This window comes from Corvus moneduloides, chromosome Z, assembly GCF_009650955.1.
Source record: "Corvus moneduloides isolate bCorMon1 chromosome Z, bCorMon1.pri, whole genome shotgun sequence".
Lineage (NCBI taxonomy): Eukaryota > Metazoa > Chordata > Aves > Passeriformes > Corvidae > Corvus > Corvus moneduloides.
The window spans coordinates 66,284,922-66,306,749 of NC_045511.1; the positions used below are offsets into that span (position 1 = coordinate 66,284,922).

Consider the following 21,828-nt stretch of genomic DNA (forward strand, 5'->3'; position numbering starts at 1 on the left):
TGCTGAGGTTTCTTCGTAAGCCTCTGCAGGTGGCAAGAGGCCATGTTTCTGAGGAGGTGGGTATATTTGTGTTTAGTAGCCTGTAATCCTCATGCTACCTTCAGATGCAAGGCTTACCTTGTGAGTCAGGGAGTGTTGCTTCAGGTGGTGGGGCTGCACAAACTCCATGCCGCATTCAGTGCAGATGTATGGGCGGATGTCTTTGTGCTTCATCATGTGGTTTTGCAGCTGACTCGGGTACTGGAAGGTCTTATCACATTCGGTGCAGTTGTACTGTATAGGGCCACGGTGGGTGGTTAGGTGTCTCTTCAGTTGGGCCAGAGTTGGAAAGTCCAGACCACACTCCACACAAATGTTCTCTCGTCCACTCTCGTGCTTAGACTCATGTGCTTTCAGCTCACTGGGGTAGGCAAATCCCCTGCCACAGATCCTGCAGTTGTAAGGCTTGATGTCACTGTGCTGCATCATGTGTCTCTTAAGGTGACTAGTTTGGGTGAAAGCCTTGTGGCACACCTGACACTTATGTGGCCGAGTGCCCTGATGTGTCAACATATGTGTGTGCAAGTGGCTCAGCTGCTTGAAAAGCTTGCCACACCGGGTGCAAGCATGTGGCTTAATGCCACTGTGCCCCAAGATATGGGTCACCAAATTGTACTTGGATGTATAGGACTTCTCACACATGGGACACTGCCAGCGTTTCTGTTCACCCCCCACATCAACATAGTAGCTGTCATCTATCTGAAGGTTGACATCTACTCTTTCCACCTTCTGTTTGTTTTCACCACTTTCTCTTACTTCAGCCCTCCTGAAGGGTGGTTCTGGAGGTCTTTTCATTTGAAAAGGGTTCCTGAAATGAAAGTTTGGTGGCACAATGAAAGGAAACATTAAGCCAGGGTGGACTTTAGGATAATAAGGGTAAGGAGCCTGCATGAATGCTGGGCTATTGGGCCATGCCATGTTAGGCTTCACTGGTTCTTTCTTAATGGGCTTGGCTCCAAAATGCTCCAGAGTTCTGTAGAATTGAAAACCAAAGTTGCAGAGGTCAATCATCTGGGAACTGTACTTGGGCTGAGCTGGCTGTTGGAACACCAAAGGGAGACTGGAAGGGCCTATGTCATTGTGATCTTCAGGTCTGTCTGGTGGTGATGAGGAATCCTCAAGCGTGATGGGAGGAGGCATTTTTGTTGGCATGCTCTTGCGTTTACGAGACCCTCCTTCCAAGGACCCCTGGAATGTTTCCATGTTTTCAAGAGGAGGAGGACCATAGCAGAAATGTGAGAGGTGTGTTCTGAATTCTTCATCAAACGGAGTTGTTCTGTGTGGCTTTGTAACAGGGCTGAGTGGCTGCAGGCAGCGGGAGAAGGGAGAGGCTCGGGTATTGTCCATGTTAAAACTTGTTTCTTCATTCTTCATCATATTCGATTTTTTTCTCCGTGACCCAAATTCCTTAAAATAAGCAAAAGAAAACCCAAATGTCTTTATTTCTTCCTGTTCTTCTGGATTTAACATTCTATTGACTATTTTATTGTTTTGAAGGTTGTTGGGTTTTTTAACTAAATACAATTAAGGACGTCTTTAATCTATATAAGACAAAGGCCTTTTAAAGCAGAATTAAATTGTTAAGTGAAAAGCAAAAAAGCCTTGGTCTTCATGCAGCAAATTTGGCCCACACAACATTTTTACAACATAAACATTCTGTACCATGACACATTACTTCACAGCTGAATCTGTATGGCAATGTTTCTGCTTAATTTAATTCAGTCAGTCTGTTTGTGGGCAAAATTCTGTCCTTGGCTGCACATCCACAGGCTCTAGAAATTGGCGGTGCATCTAAAGGATATGGCAATACAAACAATAATATGCACATTTATTATGGCTGTGACATGAAAAGCCAAAGCCAAAAAATGTTAAACTTCTTTGTATCATTAACATGTGCTGCTGTGAGAGAAAACAATGGCCAAGTGATCTAAGGACACTGTGTACCATCAGGTTTTGCGCCATGTTTCCTGGCTACTCTCACTTTGTATTGTAATAAGAAGGCGGAGATAAATTTATTTTCTTTGTTTTAATCCCAGAGATATTTGCCTGGCAGATCTGGGGGAGGAAAGACATTTGACAACTCTCCAAATTAAATTCAGTTTAGTAGGTTTTATCTACGATTTGTTTGTTTGTTTGTTTCTAAACAGGTGGGCAAAATCATCACCATAAAACTAAATACAGAGCTGATGTCAACAGAACCCTTGGGACTCCAGAGTAACTGACGCCTAAAAATGCTCTGAGCATATCTGATGAACAATGTGATAAAGCAGATTAATAATTTTCGCCTAGCAAAATTTTATGTTCCACTGATCATATGGGGAGCTTCATCTGAATTTGTGGTTCATCTAAAGCATTGATTTTAAATTTTGGTTCATCTTAAATAAGGCTGCTACCTTTTCCCTTGTCCTTCTAGAGTCATAGAATCAGAAAACATTCATGTCAGAAAAGACTTTTAAGATCATCAAGTCCAGCCATTAACTGTCAAGTCCACCACAAAAACATGTCTGTAAGCCCCACATCTACACATCTTTTAAATACCTCCAAGGATGGTAACTCAGTCACTTCTGTGGGCAGCCTGGTTCACTCCTGGACCACCTTTTCTGTAAGAGGTTTTTTCCCTGGAACAGCTTGAGGCCATTTTCTCTTGTCCTGTCACTGGTTACCTGGGAGAAGAGGCAAATACCCACCTGGCTACAACCTTCTTTCAGGCAGTTGTAGAAAGGGATAATATTCCCCTGAGTCTCCTTTTCTCCAGGCTAAAAAATTCCAACTTCTTCAACCACTCTTTACAGAACTTGTGCTCCAGACCCTTCCCCAGCTCCACTGCCCTTCTCTGGACATGCTCCAGAACCTCAATGTCCTTCCTAAACTGAGGGGCCCAAAACTGAACACAGGATTTGAAGTGTGGCCTCACCAGTGCTGAGTACAGGGGGACAATCCCTCCCCTGGTCCTGCTGGCCACACTGTTGCTGGTATAGGCCAGGATGCCATTGGCCTTCTTGGCCACCTGGGCACACCCTGGCTCATGTTCAGCTGCTGGCACCAGCACCCCCAGGTCCTTTTCCTGTGGGCAGCTTTGCAGCCACTCTGCCCCAGCCTGTGGCACTGCCTGGGGTTGTTGTGACCCAAGGGCAGGACCCGGCACTGGGCCTTGTTGAACCTCACATCACTGCCCTCAGCCCATGATCCAGCCTGTTCAGATCCCTCTGCAGAGCCTTCCATCCCTCCAGCAGATCAACACCCCCACCCCACTTGGAGTCGTCCACAAACTTAGCAGGGCTGCTCTTGATCCCCACATTCAGATCAGTGAAGATATTAAACAGAACTGGCCCCAGTACTTAGCCCAGGGGAACAGCACTGGTGACTGTCTGCCAGCTGGATATAACTCCATCCACGACCACTCTCTGGGCCAGGGCATCCTGACATTTTTTACATGCTAAACAGTGCACCCAAGAAGCCATGAGCTGTCTGTTTCTCCAGGAGAATGCTGTGAGAAATGGTGTCAGAAGCTTTGCTGAAGTCCTAGAACACAGAATACATTCCCTCTTCCACTATGCGAGTCATAGAAGGAGTTCCTGTTGGTGAAGTAGGACTTGCCTTTCATGAACCCGTGTTGCCTGAGCCTGATCCCTTGGTTGTTCTGTATGTGCTGTGTGATGGCACTCAGGATGAGCTGCTCTACAACCCTCCTTCCAAACCTTCTTGTAGGTGGGAATCATATTTGCCAACCTCCAGTCAGCTGGGACCTCCTCAAACAACCTGGGGTGATGGTAAATGATGGAAAGTAGCTCGGCAAGCACTTTCACCAGCTCCCTTGGTACCCTTGGGCGGATCCCTTAAGTCCCACAGACTTGTGCACGTCTAAGCATTGTACCATGTTGATGACCATTTCCCCTTGGATTATGGGGGCTTCATTTTGTTCCCTGTCTCCCAGCTCAGAGGCCTGGGCAGTCTGAGAACAACTGGTCTGACTATGTCAGACTGAAGCAAAGAAGGCACAAAGTATCTCAGCCTTTTCTTCATCGTTCAATGCTAAGTTTCACCCCACATCCAACAAAGAATGAAGATTCTCCTTGGCCTGCTTTTTTGATGTGAATGTACATATAGATGCTTCTTGTGTTATTTTTTGTGGCAGCAGCTGGATTAAGCTCCAGCTGGGCTTTGGCCATTCCAGTTTTCTCTCTGCCTAAGCTTGTGACATCCTTGTGGCCCTCCTGAGGGACGCACTTATATGAATGTGTGTGTTTGTGTGCATGTATCTAGCCAACCAGGCAAAGGTTAGGTTGGAAAACTAGACACATTTTCCCTCTATCACCTGTGACATGTTGATGCTATTTATACCATCATTCTTGGAAATGCTGGGTGGAGAGCATGAAGGTGAGTGGAGCACTAAATACACTCCTATTTCTATTTCAGGAAGCTACATGCTGGATAAACCTTCTTCTAAAGATAGATAAAAGCACATCTCTGTGACCTAGTTAGGCCATGGACAAGAGAAGGCATCTTAAAAAACTTCCTGCAAAGAGATTGCTTCTTTCTAATAGTGTAGACTGAATAATTATCTTTGAGATAAAAAAGTGAAGCTAAAGGCTCAGCGACAAAACTCTTAAGATGGAAAGCTTAGACAATGGGATCAAACAATGCACGAAGAAGGACTAACTGAAGGAAAAACTGAATGCTATCTGAACTTACAACTCAAAAACCACATTGGATAGAGGTAAAAGATAAAATAATTGCTTACAAGTTGGACAAGTATTTAAAAATTACACCACAATATTACTTTCAGTTGATAGTGCACTGACTGGAACTAGTGTACCTATATATACACAATATCAATTCATGTAATTATGGAACATCCTGATTTGGAAGGGAGGGACCCACAAGGATCATCCAAGTCCAATTCCTGGCCCTGCACAGGACACCCTCAAGCATCACACCATGTGCCTGAGAACATTGTCCAAATGCTCCTTGAACACTGTAAGGCTGGTGCTGTGACCACTTCCCTGGGAAGCCTGTTCCAGTGCCCAACCACCATCTGAGTGAAACACCTTTTCTTGATATTCAAACCAAACCTCCCTTCACTCTGCTTCAGGCTGTTTCATCAATTCCTGCCACTGGTCACCAGAGTGAAGAGATTGGTACCTGCCCTGCCTGTTCCCCTCATGAGGGAGTTGTAGACTGCAATGAGATTTCCCCTCAGTCTCCTCTTCTGCAAGCTGAATAGGACAAATTAACTCAGCTGCTCCTCATATGGCTTCCCCTCACGGCCCTCCATTGCCCTCCCTAGGATACCCTGTAACAGATTTATATCATTCATATAATGTGGTACCCTAAATTGCACACTATGTCTGCATGTATGCATATATATATATACATATGGTATTCATCCTACTGTTTCCTTGTCACCCTAACTCCCTGGTGAAAATAACAACAGTTAGATCTTGAAAACTCTTTGGGTACAAAGGTTTGACTTATTAAAAAGGGAGAAGGGGAAGGGAATCCCAAGAATATTGAAAACTTCTCAACTTCTTTCCCAAAGAAAAAAATCTGCTTTAAAAAATCCTTTTTAGCAGAGTGAACTCACACAATTTGAACATAATGCTTTTAGATCAAGATTTTCTCTATAAAGGGATGTGCTTTTAGATCAAGATTTTCCCTATAAAGTATGTGCCTCAAACATCTTTCAACTTTGTATCTCACTTTTTTCCCAGCAATAAGTGTATAAAATTCTTTAGAAAGCCCAAAGCAATTGAGGACCCAGCTATGTTATTTACTGCTCTTGTTGGATTATTGAAATGCTGCCAAAAATACACAGAAATTACAGTGAGTTGTGTCTAATTGCTCTCTCTTTTCTTGGCTTCCAGTTACTCCCTTCTTCCACACAGAGTTTTGTGCAAAGTTTCACTCTTTATGGAACACAGAGATGAAGAACTCCTTGAAATAAGAAAGAAACTATTTCCTTGTGCTACTAACCTTTGACTGCTTTCAACGAGCATATGGGCTTATTCCACTGGCCACAGCTACAGGCATCACAGGACCAATCCTACAAGGGAAAGTGTTTAAGTCAGTGACCAGCACAATCAGAGACGTGCTGTATAATCCAACACATAGAGGACTTAAAAGAAAAGGAGAAGTCTAAATATGGATCACCTTGTTGGTTTTTCTCCCCCTTAAATTGCTGTAATATATACATTAATTATTTCTTCTTCCATTCTGGTAGCAAAGCCTTGCTAAATTGAATGGAGGCATGATCTTAACTATGTCCAGAACCTAATTCCACAAAAACATGAGTTCTGAGGAAACCACAGAAGAGAAAACAGATTTGTCTCTTGGTGAAAATACAAAATATAGTTAGGGAACAGTCCCTTGTTCTTTAAATAACTTCAGCAGAGTACTTCAAAGTTTTAGTACAGGTCCATAGTACACTCTTTCTACTCTCTGGCTCTGGAGTAGCAGATGTCATTTTAATACTCAGCAACAAATAAGGCGGGAAGGGAGTTTGAATTTAAATTTTTTTGCATTATTTTAATATATTTTTATTTAATTTTTTTTGTATTCAAATTATCACCTAAGAACCCTTTGTGTTTCTTATATAAGTACTTTAAAAGTTTTTTCTTTCTGCAGAATTTATTATTTAAAATGTAGTGCTATGTAGTGTGATTCTAAACATTGGATGGTCATTGCAAATTCTAGCTTTTATCAGTAATATATCAGCTACTTGGTTTTGAAAAATTGGTCTGGAAACTCACTGAGATGGAGATTTCCATGCTGTATTGGCCCTTAAACATAGCACCCTCCACTAAACTGAGCACTCCAGAACTTATTAAAAAGTCAGTTTCTGTAGAAGAGACAAGCATCCCCAAATTTTATTTCTTTATGCACATGGAAATACAATATTTTGAAAAAATAAAACCAAAAATTAGCTCTTATTGCCCTTTCAAAACAAGAAAAGAAATGTTACAGTGATTTGAGATAGTTGTTGAGGAATTTCCAAAATAGAATATCTATGCAGCGGCTAATAATCTTGTTAACATCCATGAAAGAGGAAGAGAGCTTAATGCAGAATATGAATTACCATTTACCTTCTCATGTCCACTCATTTCTAAGACAAACAATTCAAGAAAGTATGTAAACGATGCTATTCGCTCTACAAGCAAATATGTTGTTACAGGCTCCAGTTAATACCTGGTACTGGAGTCAAAGCAAATTTTCTTAAGAATTCAGTAGAATCAAGATTCTGCTTCCTGGATTAATCTTTCTGTCTATAGACTAATAATATGTCCAGCCATAAAAAGTGAGGTTATGAAGTTTCTCAAATTTAAACACTGACTACTACAGTTCTGATTTTTCTCCTGGGCAACACAATCACAAAGCCAGAAATAAGGCTGAGTGAAAGTGATATGACAAAGGGAAATGGGTTACTTTATTAGGAGGTTTGCACTTATGTTTGCTCTTTCAGAAGAAGATGAAACAGATAAAAGTGGAGGAAGTCTAAAGGGGGCCAAATTGGCCAAAGAGCTTCTCTTCTCTGGAAGAGAAATTCCATGTTTAATTGAACACATAGGACTGTAGAAACCATGCCCTGTAAGAGTGCAATTTGAGGCCCTGAAATATGGCCATCTACAAACAAAGAATGAAAACTAACAGCTGTTTCTGTTGGATGTGGTAAGGATTAGTGATGAATATAACACTAATACATTTCTTGAGCTAAACTTGAGCAGTTGCTGAGCTTCAGCTTTATTGAACAAGCAGCTGGGTTTTTTCAATCACTGATTCTTGTCAACAGTTATTATGGGGATAATTATCATTTTCTTAATAGGTTTAATGAACTCTCGGTCTGCTCTTCCAAATATGTTTTGGTTTTAAATGTATTCGGTTATACAGCTGTTGAACTAAGCAGCTAATTATTTACACAGTTTTCTCTCATTTGCTATTTATGCAAACCTTGCATCTGTCTCAGGATCTGACCAAGGGATTTTATTATAATGAATTCATTTCATTTATATAGTGAAGTGCTCCAAACTGAATCTACACTACTTTAAGCTATTTGTCAAACTTTGAAAATGACAAGAACACCTGTGCAAAGGTGAATATGTCCATTACTGGTAAACAAGTATTTTCAGGTAGTACATATCTGATCCCTCCTTACAGTTTTCCCTGCTATTTTCCTTCAGTGGCAGCATGAATCTTTCTAGGCAGAAGGTAAAAAATCACATCCAAGCTCACATCAGACTTCCTCTAAAATCAGTGTCAAACCTACTATCCTATTCTTTAGAGAAGTCTGGGCAAGATGTGTGTTCCATCCATGTTCTCCAGGAATAAACATCCACATTTCAAGCAGAACATTTTGAAAAACGGGCTCCATTAAAACATACAAAGTGTATGTTAATAAATTCAATCTGAGTATATACACCGTGTGCATATTATATATAAACTAAGTATATGTTAAGACACCCAAATCAGCCGTCATGTTTCTATGCTACAATATCCAAAGCTAACCTAAAAGATTATTTACATTTTAAATGAAGAGATTACTTCTGCCACAGTTTGGAGCTGGGAGAAGAGAAAAATTTGGACTACCTTGTGAAATTTGGACTACCTTGTAAAAATAAATATGGATTTACAGAAAGTATCCAAAATCAATGAGTGCAGATGCTGATGAGGCAACACAAATATAATGGAAGCTTTTAGAAAAACAGACCTGATCTGGGAATAATAGTCATTGAGTTTAGTAAAATCTTTTTCAATACCACTTCTACAAACACTTGTTTCCTCACTCTCACATGCATGTAGACCCAGTGTACAAATGAAGTCCATGATTCAGTCATTAACTTAACTGTCTATGGAGATAAGGCTTCTTGTCCCATGCCTTTTATGAGGCATATGTCTGCTTAAATGGAGAACACTATCAAGATAAAGATATTGCCCTAAATATTTCTCTTCTCATTTTGGATTACCATCACTAATAGAACCGGAACTGGTAATAAATAAACAATTGTTCATGAACATGACCTGGCATGACTGAAAATGAGAAGTGAGCCAGATCAGGTTTTTTCTTCCTACATTAGTATGATAGTACTAAGAAGCTCACTGTCTTTTCACTTCTCCCTGGGAAATTACCATCATCTGCTGGTAGCAGGCTTCAGGAAAAAACTTCTTCTTTCCATCAAGAAATGCGGGGGTTTTTTCACAGTAAATGCTTGGTAAAAGAAAAGTGATAACCTTGATAATTTTTCATAGGACATAATCAGAGCTCACTAAGGCTTGTGGGAAGACTTCCAATGAAGTCTGAAAGTACTTCTCACAGTTTGCCTTACTATTTGTTATACATTCTGTTTCCCAATGAGATAGGAACCCATCTATTCCACAACCAACTGAAAAAAATACTTACATCTTCAGAAAGTATGTCAGCAGGCGGCAACCTCTGCAGACAAGCTTAATGAAAATCAAAGAAAGTTAGTTGATTAAAAAAATATGACAGCTTGACATGACAGAGTAAACAGATGCAACAAGCAATGAACTTTCAAGGATATCTTATTTATTAAATAATTTTTTTCCCCTTCATTTGCTATTTTGGCATCATCCCAGCTTCATGTTTGAAGTTTGGTTACTTTAGATATTCCTTCTGGTCTAAGGGCTTCCTATCCAGCATAGCTGCATTAATATTGTCTGGGAGGTGGCACCAATACAAAGAAATGGGACTTCTCACAGAAAACTCAGCAGTAGAAATAGTGTCCCTGCATTGTCTTTGCTTTTCACAAATTTTAGCATTTTAACTTGCAAAATTTTGTTGTATGTTAGCTGGGAAATACAGAATTTTAACATACCCATTTGCCTCCACTGACTATAGACTAGTCTTTTGAAATAATCTTGTATTTGTGTGTAGCTTGTATTCGTTTCATCGTTTGTATTCATTTTTAGAAAGCAAGACACTATGAGCACTTTCACAGAGTATAGTTTCTTTGGTATTCATTATAATAGAGAAAATGCCTTAAAATAGTATCAAAATTATGCACATTCATATTTCCATAACTTACAGATATTTTTATTTTGATAATTACTGAAAGCATTAAAGTAGGTTTTCAGATTTCCTCTGCTGAATGTCTGGAGCAGTCCCACCATGCACACTGCCAAAGCTGTGCACTGTTTGTGGCATCAGAAGTGTTTAAATTATTATGGCATAATTTGCTTTTCTATGTTTGCATTGATTAGACTTAAACCAAAAATAAAGAAGTTGGCGGGTGCTGTAGTGAGGCAGTTGCAGATATATTTCTGCTTTCCAGTATGAGTGCTATGTTGTCAGTTTAGCAAAATGGTTTGCTATCCCTTTGTTACTTTTATGTGTGCTCTGTCCTTGCTCTAGGGACACCTTTGCTGTCATTCTCTCCACTCTCCTCTCTGGTGAGGGTGACAGAGAAGTATGGCTGGGTTCCCCACAGATCACCTGCCCTAGGGCCTTACTAGCAATGCCCCTAGCAGTACTTGAGCCCTGTGGACCTCTAGTCATTTCAGGGTATGTACAAAGTAGTTTTCAAGTGTACTTTAGGCTGCTGGTTTATTTTTCTTTTCCTTATCCTCCTTTCTCCTTTTTTCTGTTTTTTCTTCCTCTTTATGAGTTTTCTTAGTTCTTCTCTTATATGTTCTTCCCTCTTCACTTCTGTGCTCCATCTGTTGTTCACTCCCTCTCTACTTCTCTATTCTGTTTGCTAAAATGATCAGCAACACAGAGAAAACCTGCATAATGAAACAAATGTTACATCGCAGACTCTGAATTCAAAGTTAGCTGTTTACACAAAGTCACCCCAAACCACAGCTACATATAATGGGAGCCTGCAAGGCACAGCAAATTATCTGGTCTAAAAGTGTGTAAGGGGGCCAAGACACTATGTTCTCAGCTGAGTACCTCCATCTGCCTGAATTGCTGGTACAAACATGGAATTCAAGGCTGCTTTGGAGTGGGAAGGAAGGGGAGAGGGAACAGCTGTTTGCTAGCAGACCTCTGGGTCCAGAGTGCAGCCCTGCCCCATCTCTGCCCACAGCAGGGTGGCTCTGGCCTAACCTCTTGCCTTTCTCTGTTCCTCCAAAAAAACCTGTTAAGCATAGCTTAGAGGAAACAGAGCCTCTGGTGAGGCACAGGAGGATGTAAAACCAGGCATGTCAGCTCAGGCTAGCAGTGTAGCTAACCCAAGACACTGGTCTTGTGAAGAGTACAAGAAACAGGAAGGCGTATTATGTCAACTTTCCAGCCTGATCTTCAGGCATCTTAAAAAACTTCCCACAAACAGATGGTAGCCTGAAGTTACACCTGGGAGGAATCCAGATTCTAGAGGGCTGGAGTCTGCAGCCCCTAACAATCACATCTGACTTCTCTCTGCTCCCTGCCCCTTGGCACTTGCACTTCTGTTTGTCTAAAGGTCCAGCTCCAGCCAAAGGAGACCAGAGTCACCAGCACAGGCTTTAGCTGGGGCACTCCCCTAAGAGGTTAGAGGTGTGAGTCCAAACTCCTTGAGAAGGAAATGAATCAGCCTACCATCTTGTGCCTGTTGTATTTTGCCCCAAATTTGATGCTGTCAGTGTATATTCAGCTGCATGTAAACTTACAGGACTGGGTTCCCAAGAGCATTTGGGTATAGGTATCCTGAGTTTTCAGACCCTGCCCAAAGCTCAGGGCTGACAAGATCAAGTTGGCCATAACAGTGACATTTACAGCACATGTAGTAGAAGACTTTCAAATATGCAAAGTGTAATTGGTGCCAGCAGACAGGGTGGAAATGCAGTTTTATCCTGCCCTCACTAGGCATTGGAATTAATGATGGATTGGCCAGCTTTATCAGTTACTCAGTTAAACAACTCTCATCCTAAGCAGACGACTTAATTCTCTCCCTGACATCACCTTTTTTGTACTGAAATAATTATGGAATATCTGGGGTGTAGCTGAGAACAAGATTTGGGATTAGACTGCAGTGAGGTGATGACAATTAGACAAATTTCTTCCTTTTCTTAAGCAGATAAGGAGATCTCATGTCATAGACTGGAACCATGGATATGTCCCTGCCTTTATAAAGCATGTGGAGTCACTTTAAACACTGTTTATAGAAGTCCTATCACTCCATCCCTGTTTCCTGTCTATCCCATATCTGCCACAGCAAATTAAAATAATACATTTTTGGCACTGTAGGAATCCTATGTGTTAAATAGTTTTTCCTCTGGAAAATTATCAAATAGCGTCCATGAAGCTTTAGGAATTTTTTTTTCTCTCCATACAGATATTATAAAAGACAGGGTGAACAGAAGAACAAATGAATGATATAAATATTAGGAAGGATTTTGTAGTAAAATACCGATGTTTGATAGAGTGTGGAGTCCTTGAGGAGATTGGGTATAATCTTTCCACCTACGATGCACAATCATTAAACACTATAAGCAGAATGGAGAGTGTTTGAGCTATTATTTTAAGAAAAAAAAAAAAAAAGAGTATGCAGAACATCCAAAATTAGAATGATCAAAAAAGCATGCCCTTCCATAACCCTCATGCTGTCCTGCTTGAGCTGTTATTTTGAAAGCAAACCTTTCACTGGCATTCATGACCTTTAAAAAGGAAATACACTGAGCTTTCCTTCCTACTGTAATCCCAGTGTCCTTATCACCTATATGGAGGCCAGAGAGATGGTCTGTTCTCCTCCCATGTCTTTGTTATCTTAAAGGGTAGCTAAGGGCCACCTTCAACTTGGTTCTTCAAGCCAGCCCACTGGCTCCCTCCATCAGCAGTTAATGGCACCTTCTGGGCATCACATGCACCTCAAAAAAGAGGACCAGATAAAATGTGTACACATGGCTGGAGAAGGGCCAAGTGAGAAGAGGGTTGTATGGAAGAAATTTCATAAAAGGTTTCCAAAACAGATTAAGTTTTAATGAAAGGCTAGGTTTTCTTAAACGTGGAAGAGGATTATTAGTCCTCAGAAGGACCATTGCTTTTTGTATTTCTTTTGTGCTCATTTCCTTGTTTCACACATTCAAAACTCATAGTGAAACTGAAGGTCGCTAAAGTGGTAGGTATTTCATAAAGTGTGTTTCAGGAAGACATATTATATCCTATAAGAACTGAAAGAAGAGGATTTCACCCACAGAGTGACAGAAGTGTATATATAAAAATGTGTGTGTGTGTTTATAAAAATATATCTGCTACCAAACACTTCTCTTGGTGTCCAGTTATTAAAAGTAATTACCAGATAATTCTTTCCTATTTGTTTAGGAAAGATGAATAAAATTTATTTCAGTTGAAGTCTGAGCAGATTTCTTGCTGGAAAAGCTGCTTGGCTATAAAGACTGATTAATCCTCATTAGCCTCCATTACTCACTTGTAATTAAGCTGGCTTAGTAGTGACTTAGATATTTCCCTCTGAACCTAAGTACAAGAGAAAACAGTAAAGGAATTAAACATATCAATGCTATTCTTAGGACACGACTGTGTTTATTTTGTTGAGGCCCAACAAGAAAGAAAATTAAGAATCATATCAATAAGACAGAGTTTTAAAAGGCTCTTAAGGCAAATTGCTGAGGCATTGGAAGGAACTTCATTTGATTTATCTGCAATTTGATTCTGCCTTCCAAACTGCCTGAGCATAAAACCTCTGTTAAAGCATTGAAACTGTGCTGAATATGCCTTTATTGTCCAGAAAAAATATCACTTGCATATACATCTCACAATTTCATTCAATGAGGGTTCATTTTTTAAAAATCAGTTTATTTAGTTTGAAGAGAAATGTGTTTACTTCCTCAGTTCCAGCAGAGAATGGTATTTTCATCTGATCATATGAAGTACCTGCAAGAAATAATTTAAGACACCTTGCTCACTGCCTTTTCCCTTCACTTGTGGTGCCAGACTTGAATCTTGTCCTTGGCTGAACAAAATACTTTCCCTGTCTGATGCCCAAAACACATTCTACGTATTGCTCTTAATTATTTTGTTAACTTCTAGAAAGTCTTAAAAAGAACCACAAGTTTGTTGCCAAAACTACAGAAAATCTGAAATTTGAAACAAATTTTATCTTGCTTCTGTAATTTTCATCAATTGGAAAAGAAATTCCTATGGTAAATATGGGGGGAAATACTTGAGGTTAATTATTTTAAACTGAAACAGATTTAAAATGCTAGTTTTACTGAATTCAATAAACTAACATATGGAGTGGGAAAGACAGCTCACACTTAGCCGAGTATCACCAGGAGATACTGGAACAGAGACTAAAATCACAAATAAGCAAGCAATTATTGGGGGGGGGGGGGGGAAGAAAAGAAAAGAAAGAAAAAAGAAAAAATAGTGAGAAGAAAATCAATATAGCTCAAAACCTGAAGTTCTGAACATTTCCCAAACCACTCTAGTACTAATCCTTCACCGTGAGTGATGACAAAGGCTTGTTCTGGATACTAACTCAGTTCAGATTTTCATCACAAAGAAAAGGAAACCAAAAAACCCCATCAAACCACTGTGACTCTACAGCATGACTGCATGAATGGCCAACCAGCATTATAAAATGAAGTTTTGCGAGGAATCACCATATATATTAATATAACTATCTTATCAATCCCTGCCCACATCTCCATAACCCTACCCCCGATCATTCTATCCAGGACTTTTTCCCTGGGAAAAAAAACAAGTATCACATACAAAAACCTGGAAAATTTAATAGGAATTATTGCTGTCTTTTATAAAGAATAGTAGGTAAGGGTCTGGTCTGAGCATGGGAACATTATCCAGTGAATTCTGTCATGACTTACTGTCCTAACCACATTCAGTGCCTTCCGGTGGGAGCCTGATCATGGTTTTTTAGCAGGAAACAAACTAGTCAAAATCCTTACAGCAAGTAATTAGGGTGACTCCTGAGTCCTGATCATTTTCCTGCAGAATCCAGTGATAGCCATTCAACTGCTTTCTTTACCTGTGGCTGAAGTTTAGGTGGGATTCACTTTCTGTGGGATGCGAAAAAATCAGTTAATGTGTTTGGAATGAAAGATTGGTGTTTCCATTTTTCTGGCAGAAGAAAGAGGAGTTGATGAGCACCATTTCTCTGATGTATGTGACTCTTTCTGTGACATCCCAACAAAATGCTGCCTACAGACATACAAAATTCTTCTGGAAATCTTGATGACTTCATATTGTGAGTGCAGCATTACGCAGGAAAACTGTTGGATATAGCATTCATGCTGGTGCGATTCCTTGCTGTGGTTCTATAGAAAAAATATTTTCCTGCACATTTACAAATGGATGGGTTTAATTTCTGGTGAATCTATGAACAAATTGTTGTCAGCTTACTCTTCCAGGAAGTCCTCTACAGTTTTCTGGAATTCCTATCACAGGACAATGGTTTTGGACAAATACAGGGTGATCTTCATAGCTTCAGAAATCTGCACTAAGAAACTGACCCAGTGTGGGCTGGTGCCTACCAGATAGTTCAAACAACTTCTGCTGTTCCTTAGAAGCTGACAGATGCTCTAAAAACAGGTCATCGTTCCCTTTCCACCTCCTGATATTGTTTTCATTACACACATACTCTAAATAATTTTAAGAAAAAGCAGACTAGTAGAAAAATATTATGCTAACTGGAAGTATTGTATAATAGACACTCCATTTTCAAGTAATGCTCTCTAATAATTTTTACCTGGAGCTGAAGCACCAAGCTGAAATACTACATGGCTTAAAAAGCAACTCAGAGAAACAACTAAACCAGAAAGAGTCACTACTTTCTGATACATCCATCCTGGACAACTTTAAAGTACAAGTTTGGTTTAAATCCAGTGTACTGCATGCTGGTAAGAGCACATACTCCTTCCAATTTAAAAGACTTTAGTGGCAGGTCCAGCTTAGAGCCCACCATAAAACAGAAGGTCTTTCATCACTGCAAAAAGAGTCTAATAGTTACATTGCAACCCTGAACACAGAAGACTGAAGTGGCTCTTTCGGAGCCAGGAATAGCAGCAATTGAATGAAAAGAAGACTTGAAGAGATCTTGTCCTTCCCAGGCAACACACTTGCGGCTTATCAGAGTGGCTGGTGTCAGAACAAGAAGGAGCGAAGCCACATGCTTCTCTCCCAGACCCACCACATCTGGTCCTCCACTGTGGGAAGACCAAGCTTTAAGATTCTTCCGTGTAGGGAAATTAGGTGGTGTCTATTCTTCGTCAGGCCTTCATCAGAGGACTGCGTGGGTGGTGCCTACTTGTTGTGCACTAGTATCCCTTCTACTACAACATCATCCAAGAAAAACTAAGCTAAAAATGTATGCTGCTTCTCATGGCCTTGATTTCAATCTCAAATTGGTAAAGATGTTATCAGTGTAGGAAGCTCACTTTACCTTGTAGCTTTTAGCAATTAAACCATTCTTCAATTTTGTATTTTTCAGTGTTCTCTGAATTCTAGTACTTCTAATGAGCATATGCAGATGAAAAATTGCATGTTTCCAGGTTTGCTTTTTCGAAGATTCACAAGGGAAAAATAGGTTTTCAGGAAACATGCTCTTTACCCTAAGATTTTTCCTTTAAATCAAATTAATTCCTGCATATCCGCAAAGTAGAAGGAAAATGTGTTAGTGTTTTAGCTGTCATGGTAGAAGAGGGAGGAAGGGAAGAGAAATTAAAAACAGGGTGGTATTTTCATCCTACATTTAAATAATTAATAATGGGTTTTTTCTAACATAAAAAGCAGGAAATAAAAAATGAAAGTTTAAAAAAGGCAATTATTCACATAATTTCTTCCCATAACCCCCAGAGCACAAAAATATTTTCTTTTACTACACGATTACTTAGCTTAATTACTACCAGTGACATTACAAGTTTTTACAGTACATTAAGAATTGTTGGTTGAGAAAGAAAATGCTGTGTTTTGCTTATCAAGAGCAGAGTAACATGTATAAAATCATTCGCTTTACAGAAGCAAGTCAAAAAGTTTTAAAGTTTGGAAGGAATTAACCAAACATTAAGTAATATTTTTCACTGGATCATTAGTATTTTAGAAGTCAAGCAAGAAGGAGTAGTCCCTGCCAGATAGATATAAACAAAATATACACATCCAGCATGCAACTCTATGTGTGTTTTAAGTAACTGCTGAGGATTAACTTAGGCCTCTTCATTGGATAAAAATCTCAATATCATTTATAAAGTGACCCTGCATTTTTACAGCAATGGAAAGCTGCAGTCCCAATTTCAGAATATCAGATTTTCAGAAAAAAAGAATATTCCCAACTAAACTTTTGTCTCTTTCCCCACCCCCAACACCAGATTTGTTTCTTTCTTTTTAAAGGCTTTGCATTATTTGTGTCTCTGTAATTCTTTCACCTCCAAGATGACATTCCTTCCTTTTCAGTGGTCTTCTGAGATCGTAAACTAGGTCATGGAAAACTACTGCACTTAAGAAGAAAGTAACTATTTGGTTTTCATAGGTGGTTTATTTTTAAAAATTGGTTGGGTTATAAAAGTAGTTCATCAAACAAATGAGTAATTTGACAACAATCTGTAGCAGTCTCACAGCATTTATAAGGTCTGTTTGAAGGAGTAGTTTGATTGGATCAGTTGCTACTGAAGAACGTGCGTTGATGCTCAGAAACTATGGATCATTTTTTATCAACTAGTAAGTAAGATGTTGCCTTACACACTGTTGATTTGTGTCCTTTAACCACAGCCACAGGAAAACCCATTACCTTCTGCAGCCTTTACTGCTTTTGATTATTATGGTGCCATTCTGCTGACACATACAGAAGAGTGGAGCAGTCCACTCAGAAATCTTTCTGCACCATTGAGTCTGCAGTTTCAAAGACTGGAAACAACATAAGTGCTGTCTGAGATCCATACTCTTCTGTCTCAGTATATGGGGCTTGTCTTGGGTTGCTTCCATGATTTGCATCCCCTCATGTGTATCCTACTCTAAATTGTGTATATCTCTCTGGCACTACTAGGAACAGCACTTAAAGATACGACTCTACATTTATCCATGAAATGCACATCATGTCTTTCAGACTACCACTGCTCTGCACCCAGATAGTCCTAAAACAGGCTCTGGTTGATAAGCTTGTTTGTAAGACTGAAAAACAAGTGAAAAAAACCTCCTTGAGATTCAAATATTCAAATTATCTCCTGGTCAAAAATATACTTTAGACATGCCAAAATGTTAGTAGGAGTGTAACTCAGTGCTACTATTCTGTATCTGAAAAGTGTCAATAGTTTACACCATTAAAGAGGCTGGTCCTAAATATAAAAAGGTAATTGACATTTACAGAATAACTTCTCTTAATTTCTATGCTTTTTGAACCAGATCTATTAACTTGGGATTTCCACGGGCTACAAATTCTTTCTGTAACTTCTCTGCCATTCCTGGTATAGTTTTGTTTTTCTATTTCCAAACAAAAGCAATATTCTTCTATATTTTATTTCATTATAATTGAGAACAAATCAAATGGAAATAATGGTTTTAAATAATTCTCTGAGGAAATATATACACTGACTGACCATTTACTTATTTATGTTATATACATAACTGTGGCTATAAGCAGTAGAAGCAGTAAGACTTCAAGCAAAATAAACACAACCTGTCTCTTTTTATTCTTGGTTTGTTGTGTGAATAATTGTTATCATTTTAAGATTTGAGTCATTAACTATTAACAGTCCAGTTTCTCACAAATATTGGGGTGAATAACTGAAAATTCATTTCACAAACATTTAATTTGTGCTGTGAACTGCAGTAGTAAATCTGTACCCAATCCAAAATCAGACTATAGCTTTCTCTGCTTGTAAATATCTCAGTGATGTAGGAAAAACATGTCAGCAAAACAAAAATCATCATCCTGACACCTCAAGAAAGATATTAGTTCTGTTACAGGCTCCTGTTGTATTAAATCATCTTACAATAGTTCTGGCAATAAATTATAGAGGCGAAAACAAATAAACTCCAGAAGATTGCAAAGATGTATTTTTTGAAGGAAAGTAAACCTAATAGGTAAAATCTACAAATGACGTTCAAACTTCAAGGTCTGTTTTTAGCTGTCAAATTACTAAGTGTTCCTTTAAAAAACCTCTTTCTCTGTGCTCATTATTGGGAACTGGGTTTGAAAACAGTATATACTAGTTTTTTTCACCTAGCAGGATTTGAACAAACTTGTTCTTATTTATGTATTTCAGACAGTGTCTCAGAGAAAGAATTTATTGTTTACATGATCTAAATCAAGAATACACAAATGTTTATCATGTTCAGAAACAAAATCTGTACCTAAAGGCTGCAGCTTGCTCTTACCTACATGATAAACTAAACTTCTGAGCTAACCAGACCAAAACTTACAAGTGAGTGCAATCCAGACTAATACCCTGCAGTTTGAACAAAATACCACTAAAAACACAGAGCTTGTGTAATTTTTTGTGTGTGTTTGGAAGACTCCTATACGTCTCACTTGATGTAAAAACTGGTATTCCAGGTGTTTGACATGTAACTGTCAAAATAGCTGTCCAAATCATCTCTTTAATTTGAATCAGTATTTAGTCACATAAAAATAAACCCAGATATCCCGAGTGGAAGATGTGGCAAATGGTTTTCATGGCAAGAAGTGGCATACGTTTGTTATTAGCAGATAACAAATTGTTTGTGGGTTGTGTAGAAACCAAATAAACTATTGACTGGTAGCAAACTAGACTGAGCAGCAACATTAAGCTAAGGAGTTCAAGAAACAAGTTATTCCATCTCCTTTGGCAGAACCCCCTCTGGCTGCTCCCAAAGCAAAAGGAATTTACAACTTACCCAGAAACTGGGCTGAACTTGTGGTAGATCATGCCTTCTTAGGGGAAAAACTTGCAGAAAGACACCGGATAGAGGGAGGCAAAAAGTCCTTTCCACTAGTTGTTTCAGTGAGGAGTGGGAGCAGAAGGCTGTCCCAGGGCGGAAGCGCAGCCCAGGTACCCTGGCGGGAACAGGAGCTGGAGCAGGGCAGCTGGACCTGCCTGCCAGCCCTCTGCAATATCTGCCCACCACTTGTAGCCTCTCTGTCTGGGCTCTGGGCATCCTGCAGAGGACCCTGCACTTCAGAGAGCAGCAGCTTGAAGAAATACTGAATCATAAGGTGAACAAGTTCTCCTTCTGCAAAGAAATGGACACCTGCCCTATATGTGCCCCACTTCTGCATTCTGCTTCTATAAAAGTGTGCAGGGGGGGATTTTTCTCATGCCATATTTGAAACATACGCTTGCATTCAATCACTCATTTTACATGGCAATTCTGATCATTCTGATGCACTTATGAACAGCGTGAAAAACATTATTGATGTCTACAAAAATGCAAACAAGAGATACAAAATTGAGTCCATCCTACTACTGATGTGGATGATCAGCCTCAGTGTTGTTATGTACTACGCAACATGAACTTTTTCTTTTGTTTTGTTGTATTTCAAGTGAGAGCCAGGAACTATCTTACCACCTCTTAAATGTCACTGTTCCTAGACTAATCATATACACAGATGAGTAGAGATAAACATGTGTAATCCTAAACACAATGCAGTTTGAAGGGAACAAAAACAGCCCCAGTAATTCTTCTCCCAGTATAGCACAGGTTGGCATGTTGGAGCAGACTTCAGTACTGGCAGATGATAAATGAAATACATTGATTTCTCTATGACAGCTCCTCTCTATATTTTACAAATGGCCCATTGAATCTTGCTGAAACTGTTGGGATAAAGTTAGTGAAGCCTGTAAGAAGATTCTGGTAGCAGAACTTACATATGCAAAATTCACAGCAGGTTATATTATGACTATTATCATCCTTGTTGGAAAATACTTTCCTATCTGCATAGGTTAAACCATATGGTAATAGCACCAGTATCTAAAAACCAGACTGCAGGTATCTCTAGCGTAAATAGACTTCTTGTTAATGCATATGGTTATTATTCTTTTATCAGTTAAATGTGTATCTGATTAACACCTTTTCTTAATACAAAAGCAGATATATATATTGCAGTTCTAAAGAGTTAACCATAAAAGCATTTTACTTAACTTACCAGTTGTTGAAGCTGGAAGGAGTCTTGCCCTAAACTCTACCTGCTCTCATGTTTGTAATATCTGTCTCTCTCTCCCGCTGTCTCCCTCCCCCCCGTGCAGAGATTGCAGTAAACTTAGAAAACTAGCAGGGACAATGTTTCAAATGACTTAAGAAGGAGAACAGGAACAGTCATTTCGTTCTCTTTTTTTTTTTCAGATGAGTACAGTACCTTCAGAAAGAAGGAAGGAAGGGAGGGGAGAGGAAGTCAACAACCCTTTGCTTTCCTGCAAAAAAATAAGGAAACAGCAGATAGCAATCTCGTTTTCTCTCAAACAAAATGTTTGGAAAAATAAATATATCCAATCCAAAAGGAATTCCTCAAGTATTATATCTGCATTAATGGCTTCATAAAACCTTCTTTACAGCTTGTTATGTGCAACTACATGAAATGAATTTCCTAAGTAGTGGGTAGGAATAAGACACCCATATCTTACGCAGAACAATTAGCCGTAAGCTTGCATAGATAATGAAGGCTTTTACTCTAGAGAAAGACTAATCATAGATGTATACACGGATCTTGTTTCCATGGTGATATAGGTAAAAAAACGCCTAAACCCCCTCTTTACTCTGATCACAGGAAAATAGCACATTGGCTATTTATAGAACACTGTGGGGGAAAAAAAGGGGGATAAAAGGGGTCAGAAAAGTGGCAAGGATCCTAGCCTGATACTGGCAGTGCAATAACGAATAATTAATTTCAAAGAATGGCAGCATAGAAGGCATAC

The 21,828-nt window shown here is 39.3% G+C and overlaps 1 protein-coding gene across 10 annotated transcripts in view; it reads right to left on the reverse strand.

The window, feature by feature from the left end:
• Window positions 1–21,182, reverse strand: part of ZNF366 (zinc finger protein 366) — a 34,053-nt gene extending 12,871 nt beyond the window's left edge. Inside the window, exons 1-5 of one of the 10 annotated variants that reach the window (XM_032096114.1) lie at window positions 21,063–21,182; window positions 9,431–9,474; window positions 6,013–6,082; window positions 2,578–2,702; window positions 118–1,446 (exon numbers count right to left, since the gene is read on the reverse strand). In XM_032096114.1, the coding sequence (XP_031952005.1) occupies window positions 118–1,416 (1,299 nt within the window). In that variant the 5' untranslated portion in view covers window positions 1,417–1,446; window positions 2,578–2,702; window positions 6,013–6,082; window positions 9,431–9,474; window positions 21,063–21,182. Of the gene's footprint in view, window positions 1–117; window positions 1,447–2,577; window positions 2,703–6,012; window positions 6,083–9,430; window positions 9,475–19,813; window positions 20,388–21,062 lie in introns of those variants that run through there. The other 9 variants (XM_032096120.1, XM_032096112.1, XM_032096115.1 and 6 more) reach the window with 9 other exon arrangements.
• Window positions 21,183–21,828: the final 646 nt, after the last annotated feature.